This window comes from Miscanthus floridulus, chromosome 8 (assembly GCF_019320115.1).
Source record: "Miscanthus floridulus cultivar M001 chromosome 8, ASM1932011v1, whole genome shotgun sequence".
Taxonomy (NCBI): Eukaryota; Viridiplantae; Streptophyta; class Magnoliopsida; order Poales; family Poaceae; genus Miscanthus; species Miscanthus floridulus.
This window is the reverse complement of record NC_089587.1, coordinates 14,612,199-14,622,520: the sequence shown is the minus strand read 5'-3', so window position 1 is coordinate 14,622,520 and position 10,322 is coordinate 14,612,199. Positions and strand designations below refer to the sequence as shown.

General features: G+C 47.0%; 2 protein-coding genes across 2 annotated transcripts; both read right to left on the bottom strand.

Annotated features, from left to right (window-relative positions):
• Positions 1-1,810: 1,810 nt before the first annotated feature.
• On the bottom strand, positions 1,811-4,768 carry LOC136471180 (pentatricopeptide repeat-containing protein At2g35130). Its single transcript, XM_066468917.1, has 8 exons — positions 4,619-4,768; positions 4,177-4,391; positions 3,775-4,007; positions 3,377-3,626; positions 3,130-3,275; positions 2,813-3,018; positions 2,601-2,725; positions 1,811-2,504 (listed from the first exon to the last, which is right to left on the bottom strand). Coding segments are annotated over exons 1-8 (1,779 nt in total). The 5' UTR covers positions 4,621-4,768; the 3' UTR covers positions 1,811-1,902.
• Positions 4,769-4,946: 178 nt separating this feature from the next.
• Positions 4,947-9,758, bottom strand: LOC136468607 (phosphatase IMPL1, chloroplastic). Its single transcript, XM_066467113.1, has 8 exons — positions 9,587-9,758; positions 7,073-7,170; positions 6,900-6,957; positions 6,758-6,810; positions 6,436-6,534; positions 6,207-6,320; positions 5,666-5,766; positions 4,947-5,550 (listed from the first exon to the last, which is right to left on the bottom strand). Exons 1-8 carry the CDS (start codon positions 9,756-9,758, stop codon positions 5,451-5,453), a joined length of 795 nt encoding a protein of 264 aa, XP_066323210.1. The 3' UTR covers positions 4,947-5,450.
• Between the last annotated feature and the right edge of the window lie 564 nt (positions 9,759-10,322).

Below are 10,322 nucleotides of genomic sequence, written 5' to 3'. Positions count from 1 at the left end.
AAGGTGCGGTGCCGTGGGGGAGGTGTAGGTGCGGGAGGCACCTCCCTCCTCGCGGTGGTCGGGTATTTCGTTTGGAGATTGCTACGGTGCTAGGGTGCCGTGATCACAATTGCAGTTCCTCCGGGCGACAGTGGAGATGTACCCGTGGCGACAGTGGAGATGTACCCGTGGCGCTACTTCCTCTGTGGGAGCCGACGGCGGCGGCGCATCGCCGCACGAGGAGCACATGATCTGATGTGACACGGGAGCCAGGACCAGGAGGCCAGCTCATGATGTGAGAGTAAGACCGGAGCGCCGCGCCGCGTATTATAGCTAAAAAATAAATTTTCAGAGTGCAGATGTTTAGCTTCTTTTATTCAGTCTTTTATCTTAGTGTGTAACGTAGTCCTGAAACTGCTGAATGCAAATAAATAGAGCAAAATTCACCGTGTGTCTCTGAACTTGGTCGACGGTGTCATCTAGATCCCTGAACTTCTAAGGTGATATCTATGAATCTCTAAACTTCGCAGATGTTGTCATCTAGGTCCTTGAACTTTTAAGATGATCACCGCAAATTCCTAAACTTGGTTGACGGTGTCATCCCGATATCTAAACTTTCAAGGTGATCACCGCATGTCCTTAAACTTGGCAAGCGATATCATCCTTGTCAAAATATGGTCTAACATACTCTATAAGCTGACGTGGCATGCTGACTGTGCGTTAGACGTGGATCCAATATATGTCAATTAATCAATCATTATTTATATAATATTTATCATGAAAATAAAATAATTCACATCAGCAAAAAAATAAATTAAAGTATCAAAATAATTTACATCAACAAGTACATTAGGTTAAATACTAAAATTAATTTAATATTTATGTATCATTAATATTATTAAAATTCCTATAATATTAAAAGTTTTCTCTATTAAAAGTTACTTCTAATTTTAGTATTATTTTAAAAAATTTAATAGTAGTATTATAGAAATAATTTTTCTCTATTATTAATACTATAATGCTATACTACTTTTAATAGTAGTATTATAGTATTAGAACTTTTAATAATAGTATTATAGTATTAAAAATTTTAATAATAATGTTATAGTATTAATAATAGAGAAAAGTTACTTCTATAATATTACTATTAAAACTTAAAATAATACCAAAATTAGAAGTAATTTTTAATAGAGAAAACTTTTAATATTATTGGTAACTTTTAATATTATACATTTGGACATGAATGACACCAAAAGTTTAGAGATCTATAGTGATCAACTTGAAAGTTCAGGAGCTAGGATGACACCGCCGGCAAATTTAGGAGCTTGCGGTGATTACCTTAAAAGTTGAGGGACTCATATGATACAGATGACATCCGGCAAGTTCAGGACCTGCGGTGAATTTTTCTCGCTCCACGTTTCTCCGCCGCCTCTGACGCGCGATCAAGATCGATTGGAAGGATGGTGTTTGTCGACTCACCGCGAGGTCGACGTCTGCTTAGCCTCCCCCTCGTCGGCGCCGCGCGACTCCGCGGCGGCGACGCGGGTGCGGGCGCTGGGCGTCACGAAGGCATTGTCGGGCGACGAGCGGCGGCGGGGGCCTCCAGACAGCCACCACCGGAGGAGGTTCGCCAAGGTACGCGCGTACGGATGCTCATTCGGCTTCTAAGGATGTGTTTGATTTCAGTAAGATTTCGGAGTACAAGCAGTCACCCCGATAATCCTTGGATTACCCGGAAGCGCACTTACAGCTACATATTCCCTCTGAGCATAAAGCCATAAAGGCGTGCTATCGCTGCGCTCACTGGAAGTACTTGACTTGAACAAAGTGGTTCATGTCTAACGTGATTTCTGTCAAAGTTCATACGTGATCAGCCGATCATGCAGCAGGAATTTATACACAGAGGTCCAAAGCCTGTTGATTTCATAATGCGAAGAGCATCTTGGCGTCCTTGTGCATGGACCTGACGATGGCCGTGACCTGCTCCACCTGGCGCTCGTCGGAGCACGCGGCGAGCAGCACCTTGGCCGTGCCGGCGTCCGGGTAGCACCTAGCGTCCACCATCTCCTCGAAGATCTCCAGGCACCGCCCGTACTCCTTCTTCCTCGCGTACGCTCCGATGCGGGACGTCCACGTCACCACGTCGGCGGCCAGCCCCCGGGCCGCCAGGGAGCGGAACGCCGCCTCCATCCGGTCCAGGTACCCCGCGCGCCCGTACACGTTCACCAGCACATTGTACGTGCTGGTGTCCGGTGTGGCACCGCCGCCAGCCTCGTCGCCGTCGCGCTCCATGGCCGCGAGGAGGCGCTCCATGTCGTCGAGCCGCCCGGCCCGGCCGTACGCGTTGAGCATGGCGTTGAGCGCGAAGGTGTCCGGGCGCAGCCCCGACTTGTGCAGCTGCGCCATCACCTCCTCGCACCTCGCCACGTTGCCGGACTTGGCGTGCGCGGACAGGAGCAGCATGTGTGACTTCATGGTCGGGCGCATGCCCTGCTGCTTCAGCTCTTGGAATGCCGCTTCTGCCTCTGAACGTACAATCACAAAAACATCAGCAAATTGAATTCAGCATGTTCTTGAATTCACTGGCCAAATTAACAAGATGAAGCTTGCTGATGACCTACCTTGATGGAGACCAGCTCTTCCATAAGCATCCACCAATATGTTGTAAGAGGCTCTGTCAGGCTCACACCCCATGTGTTCCATCAAAGAGAAGATCTCCGATGCCCCTTGTGGCAACCCTGCGCGGCTGTCATGTGATGCACCAATAAACTGATAAAATGACATTGCTTCACATCAAATTGCAAGGTTCATGGTATTGTTTTTTTTTTTCTACCCGTAAGCTTCCAGCAGGGCATTGTAGGCATACACGTCAGGTTCATGCCCAGCCTGCTGCATCTCCTCAAACACCTCCTCTGCCTTCTCGCAAAGGCCTTCCCGCGCGAACGCGTTCACCAGCGCGGTGTAGGTGCAGATGCTGGGCTTGCACCCAATCGTTTTCATCTCATTGAACACTTTCAGCGATGACATCGGTTGCTTTGCCTGCGAAAGGATGAGCATGACGACGGCCATTGATTGTCTCAGAATGCTGACATTGACAGACATCTGAATTTTGAACCCTGCACATTAATCAAACCAGGAAAAATGCCTTACCTTCCCATATACGTTGATCATCAGGGTGTACGTCTCGGTGTTAGTTCTGCAGCGCTCCTTCTTCATCCTTTGATACACTTGAACCGCCTTTTCAGAACATCTTGCTTCCAGTAGACCATCCAGGTATGCGTTATACACAGTTGCAGCTGCAAGGGAGTTCTTGGTATGATTTTTTTTCTTTCATCCTCAGTTGACAAGAATTTTTCATCTCATGAGTCATGACAGAGGAATACAAGGAGGTGCATACTTGGAGGGAGCCCATTCTTCTGCATTTCTGAAATCACGCCCTCAGCTCGGTGCAATTGTCCAGAATTGCAGTAAGCGCGCAATAGAAGAGCATAAGTGTCCTCTGTGGGCACACAGTGAGCCTCCAGAAGAGCAATGTAAATCGATTCTGCCTTGTTCAGCTGACGCTTCTGACCATATGCATCTATGAGCAGGTTGTAGCAGATTATGTCGGGACGGAACGAACTCCGGTACAGGATCCACTCACAGACCTATAGGCACTCTTGACAAATCAAACATCAAAACCTTAGGAATCAAAGCAGCACCAAGAGGAGTAGCAAAGGCTAGAATTTTTGCTCTTGCAAGTTTCACATGGTATGATCAGCCAAGGTTAAGGCAGAATGAGATGTAAAGACTTACTGTGATGATCGGCTCCCATTGTCGGTTCAGGCGGAGCTGGACTGCAACATTGACAATGTCATCCCAAAGATCGTGTGCTCCAGGAATGTTGTCCAGTGATTCCCAGATATTGGTGACGTCAGTCCCCTTCTGCACAAATTCTTGGATATCCTGCGCCATTGGACTCAACACTGGGAACACTCCATCAATAAACCCAGAGCCGTACTTCCACCCACGGCCTTTTATAGCACCCCCTGCATGTCCAAGCTATATCATTCAGAGCTAAAACCTATGCCATGTCCTTAAACTTCCAATGAAACAGTAAATAAAAAAAATGACTTGTCTTTTTGATAAAAATGGTTTAAGAACTATTGCTTTGCAGCATTCAATTAAACTAAAAGGAGTGGTAGCATTGTCATTTACCCCTCTTTCTAGATATTTTCTTTCGATCGAAGGTTCTTGCCACGCCATCTTTGTCAATGTAAGCACCGTCCCTTTTCCTGTTCTTCCTCTCACTACGGTGGTAGGAATTTACTTCTGCATCATGCAAGGAAGTTTCTTGCAAGACGTTTCTGCAGGCACATAATTTCCATCTCGGCCTTGCAATCGGGTAATATGTATGAGCCTCAACACTTAGCCTGCAAAACGGTGGACAAAGCCATGTCAGCGTATTCATAGAAACAGTGCTGTTTCAGAACTTCTACTCAAGACATGCACAATCAAACAGTTACTAGTAACCAAAGTATTATCCAGTTAAACATCAGTACCATAAAATCGAATCCCCAATTCACAAATACCCACAAATTTACCTAAATCAAGCAAAGTTGCTTTAACTTAGGATCGAGAGAGGTAAAGTCGGACGTACATGAGCACAGGGTGGGTGACAAAGGCCGCCGCCACTCCCTCGGGCAACGAGTGTGCAGACCTGGTAAACAGCCAGGAAAAATATCACTGAGCTTGCATGCTTTGCTTGAGCTGTGGCTGTTTTGGAGAGGATGGGAAGCTGTGAACGGCAGGGTCTGCGAGCAGAGCAAGCTGAAATATCTTTCCCTCGGTCTTGCTTTTGGCTCGTTCTATCCAGTGTTGTGTTCTGGGCCTCCTGTGACCTATCATTCAGGACCTCTTATCCAAAAAGATAACCAACATGACCTCTGCACCGGCAACTTTTAGTGACTGAACTAACATGTGCAGTTTTGGTTTGCTAATCTTCTGATTATCACAGTGTGCATCACAGTAATATATATCTCCGATGCAGTTACGCAAAGCTTATTGAGACGCAATTTCTAATGTTATGCAAGCATGTGCTGTTTATCTGTAACCACAAGCAGACAAATTTTAACTGCATGGTATCTCAAAGAAGAGCAGCAGCCTAGCAGGCCAAAGCAGCTCACAAGGAACCAATCTGTTAGATGTAGAAATGAACGCAGAAGCCGTGGCCCTTTCAAAATCCCAATTTCCGATACATGTAATAATCCAAAAGCCAAAGGAATGGGCACATTACATGTTCAATTGTAAAGCTGTATTCTTTTAGGAGCTTGGCTCTTGAAACTCTGAAACTTGAGTCAAAGAACTGTACATTGTATTGACATTAAAAGTACAGGGCTATTGAACTAAACATTATTGTTTCTTCTTTAAGGAAACCGAAAAATGATGGTTGCTTTATTATGATAGTTCATGGCTGGTGTCCTTGGTGCAACTCAAAAGTCGGTTGGGTAGCTGTCAGGCTTGAACCACAAAGAGAAATTGATTCCTTTCTTCTTAAGATCTTCAGTAGGAGGGCCAATCCGATCCAAAAGCAGCAGTTCAGTAACAGGGTGCATCAACAACACTAAGATTGCTCCAAAAAAAAAAAATCAACAACACTAAGAAACTTCTCGGCAGAAACAATATCCCGAATTATTTAGAACAAACCTGTCCATGAACAAGTCCATTGGAAACAAGAACAGAACGATCAAAGACTGTAAACTCTCCACCATCCATGCGAGTTACCACCCCACCAGCTTCTTCAACTATCTGTTGAAAAAGTGACCAAATATATCAGCACAACATACACCACAAAACAAGATATGCTTAAATTGGAAACAAAGCTGTCATTTTCAGACTCAATGAGTAGCCCATTGCTCTAATTGAAGTAAATGCATTTATGTGTTTGTGATATATAATATAAACACCAATTTTTAGGTGCAAACTCTTTAGTTGTTCACAGAAAGGCCATGAACAGGATTCTAGTATTTTAAAACTGGTTCCTGCCATCTTAGAGGCAATCCCTGTAACTAATTTTAACGAAAAATGTTAGATTACATCAATAATATGTAATATCTGATTGAGGTAAGATTAGACCAAGAAACAAAAAGGCTGATATCTAAATCTGCTGTACTCATGATTATTTATTAAAACTGATTTGGAAAGGTAATATTAAATGTTAATATTTCCACGGGAGAAAAAGTAACTACCAGGACGCCAGCAGCCACATCCCATGGCTTAAGTCGGTATTCCCAGTAAGCTTCTGTAATACCAAGTCCAACGTGGGACATGTCAGCAGCAGCAGACCCTAGCCTTCGCACTCCCTGAAACAAAAAGGTATATTCAAGGATGATAGAAAACTCAGATACGCACATCTGAAAAAAAAAAAAAAAAAAAAAAAAAAAAAAAAAAAAAAAAACCGGTTCGGCAAACACTTACCCTGCTAATGTCAGTAAATTCCTTGAACAAATTTATATTGGTCGTCCAGGCATCATCATGTTCATATCCAAAACCTGTGACGAGAAGAGATTGTTCCACCTAGAGAATGAGTTGACGACTACCAATTAGAGATAATAACTTGAAAACTTGCATATACATTACACAGTCGGGTTATGTGACATCCAGAAACACATTTTATGAACGGATGCATTGAGCACATGGCCCCTGAGGCCCTGACAAATCATTGCAGCAGCAGGCTTGCACTCACAAATGAACATAATAGGAAAATGCACGGCTACTTCCAGAAGAGAAAATAGGCTACGTTGTCTGTCTGACTGACATGAATCTTTTGGCCATTACAATAAGCCCCTCCTCCTGTTCGAGAGAAAGGAAAGGCATAAGATGAAGTCTCTAGAGTCCTCTAGTATAAATAAGCAAAGCCAGTAGTTGATTGGAGAACCTACCAGCAGATGCAGAAATTGTACGGGTGCTCCAGCACATAGGCCCACCACAAAATTCCACCTAAATAAGAAAGTGGTAAAACATAAAGTTATATAGAGAAACTGTTTCCAATATGTAGTGCAATGCCCTAATTGTTTGTGGCTCTGCCATTGGAAAGATAATATGGTTCAAGAACAATATGTATAACAGTGGAAGCAGCAGGCTTTCCGCGGAAGAGAACACCAATGGACACAGAAAAGCTGGGGTAACCATGTGCAAAGTTCATTGTTCCATCTGAAGGTTGAAATTCAGTAGATTAGATCCCAAGAGGGAGACCGTCATGATGACTTAATTTTCTAATCAATTTCTGGTACAATAACCTGCATGCAACTACACCCTTACTGCTGTGAGATATATGAATTTACTAATTCTTCTATTCCTCAATTTGCTTGTCAATGATAATACACAGGACTGATTTCTTTTTCTCGATGGGGTAATAATAGTAATACACAGAACTGTCACCTTCTAAATCAAAGAAATGGAGAATGGACTAATCTGTTCAAGTTCACAGGTTTGCTGCAATAAATCGAGAAATTGTCTGGAAAACTGGAGCTAGAAGTTACCGTGCCATTGGTGCTAGAGGAAGCCAGAAAGGGCTTGATGTTTGTTGGGCTGGCTGGGTGGATCCTAGATTATTTACTGGCTGGTTTGGTTGGTTTAGCGTAAAAAAATACTATTATTCATTGCTTTTCTGTGCGTGCGCGCTCTACTGCAATAACGTTGGTGTTGCTCTGTCTTCCTACAAATTTCAGTGTGCTACTACCCTTTTTCAAATTATAGGTCATTTTGTCCTTGATATTGTGGTTGACTAAAACGCCCTGCCTTATTTGCCCTGTCCGTTTCATGGGTCTTCACCGAGCGAGCATCCCCGGTTAGTTGTTCCCCAGTTGGATCCGGCCTCCCGGTTGGAGAAGAGCTGTAAGCAGAGGTTTGGTGTATTCCCGGTCAGAGAAGCGAGTCGGAGTCGGAGGCGAGCACCATTCCTCCTTGGCCAGGCCTTTCGGTCAGAGAGGCGGGGCTAGAGTCAGAAGCGAGCACCGAAGTTGGAGGCAAGCTGGCCATGCCTTCCAGTCGGAGAAGCGGCTGGAGTCGGAGGCGAGCTGGCCAGGCCTTCCAGTCGGAGAGGCGAGCCGCAGTCGAAAGCGAGTGTTGTTCCTCTTCGGCTAGGCCTTCTGGTCGGAGAGGCTGGCCGGAGTCAGAAGCGAGCGTCAGTCCTCCCCTTGGCAAGGCCTTCCGGTCGGAGATCGCCCTTCTGGCCCATCGTTAGGTTTTTGGGCCGGCCTAGGAGTTATGTGTCGTTCGCAACGTCATCTGCTGGGCCAATCTTTTGCTGGGAAGCAGGTCCATGAGGGACCCCGGGTTTATGAACCTGACACACCATCTTGCACATCTCTATCTTTATACATTTCTATGAGGCGTATCTCGGAGTTCTTCCCCGCTTCAACCTCTTCCGGCACCTGTTCTGGCTAAAGAAGAAAGGCGATGGGGTTCCAGAGTGGTTGGCGGCGTATATTTGCAACTCCGCAACGGGATGGCAGGCGAGTACCTCACTGTACCACTAAACACATCGCTAAAGGGGTGGAACGCTAGGTGGTTCTACATGAAGCAGAGTCATCCTGCCATCCGTTGTGACGTCGACCACGTTTCAAAGAACTAGAAGAGTTGGTCGGAGAAGCCGAGCAGTGCCGATATGGAGCAGGTGAGGGAGCTCCTTGGCCTAATAAAGGGCGTGAAGACCAACGATGGACTGGTGGTGGCGAGCTTCATAGTGCACTACGTCCAGCCCTGCAAGGAGAGGGCCCACGCGGGCTTTGACTTAAAGGGGGACACCGATGGCACCTAGGAGAGGACGGAGAGGCTATCGCGGGCTGACGTGATAGAGCGGGCCGCAAAGCTATTCACTCCAAATGCTTCATTCAGTGTGTTAGGGCAGACCAGGCCCTTCAACTGTATGAACCTGCCTCCTCAGGTAAAAGTCTCAATTGTATGTTCTTGATCCTTTTTTGTCCTGTACCGTTGTCGAGCAGTGAACTGATTCACTTGTGGAAAGATCCATTTGCAGGAATGAACGACGTACTTCTCGGGCATGCTGAGGACCGATTGGCCGAAGGCAGTGGATGCCTGGCTGACAACTAAACCTAAGGAAGGTGCCGTCAGCGCCTCATCGAAGTCCGGAGGCGCAGACGCTGGTCGGACGGGAGAGTCTCCCCTGGTTTCAGAGAAAGTCCGGGGGAAAAGGGCGATGACAGATGAGCTGTCCTGGAAGAAGAGGAAGACAGCGGGTGTAGCTCCCCACAAGCCAGGCGGCATCTCACTTAGCGGTGACCAGACCACTCGGACGTAGAGTATGGCGATGTCCGAGTGGTCGGATGATGACGAGGCTCCAATAGCTCCTCCTCCGAGCACTAAAGCACCTCCGCGCAACACGCGCGTGGAGGTACAATCAAAGGGAGGGTAGGAAGTCCCCGAGCAGTAGGCGAAAGGAGTCCCCGAGCAATAGGCGAAGGGAGTCCCCGAGCAACAAGCGGAAGAGAGGCCAACGGTAGAGGCCATGAGACCTCCACCCCAGGACGCGCGGGTCGACCCTAGGGCCATGCCTGGGGGCTCAAGTAGGCAGTGCTAGTTCAGAAAAGTGTACTAGGAGGCTGACGTGTAAGTTTCTTTTCCTTGGATTTAGCTTGTTGTCGGATCCTTATAGTTGCGGCGATTGACGAGCTAACCTGATGCAGAGCGAGGTGTACGGAGGATCTGAATCCATCCGTCCAAATTGGTGAACAGCCGGGGGCTGGTCCTGGCGCGAAGGTAATGCCGGCAGACCCCATCCCGGAGTCACCGTGCGCTCAGCGGCCTACGGAGTCAACCGCCACTGCTAATGGACATGGCGGCGGAGAACAGTTAGCGCCGATGGCGGACGAGCCGCCGCCGGTGCCCGAGGCAATGGCGAGAGCCGCCAAGTCTTCGGAGGCGGATGATGGAGTCATTGATGCCGTGCCAAAGTCTGGAGTGGAGAAGCCGATGGAGCTAGAGGAGCAGACGGTGCTCCCTAAGGTGTCGGAGGGTGTGGTCGGACACACTGTGCGGCCACCGAGCCCCCTGGTGGTGCCACCAGCTACGGAGGAAGACAAAGTGGAAGAGATTGAGCGTGAGGAAGCTCAACCTCAAGCCATCCGGATCCTCCGCAAGCAGGGCGATGAAGTTGTGGTGGTTAAAGAAGAGGACACCACCAGGGAAGTCAGAAAGCTAGAGTCCACCCTTTCCACGGTGATGAAACAGATCAAGGTTAGTATTGCGTCGGCAATGTCTGTCTATGTCGTCGCAGATTGGAGTTCTTCATAATCTTGTTGCTTTTGCAGGGCATAGCATGAACTACCGAACATCAGCGATAG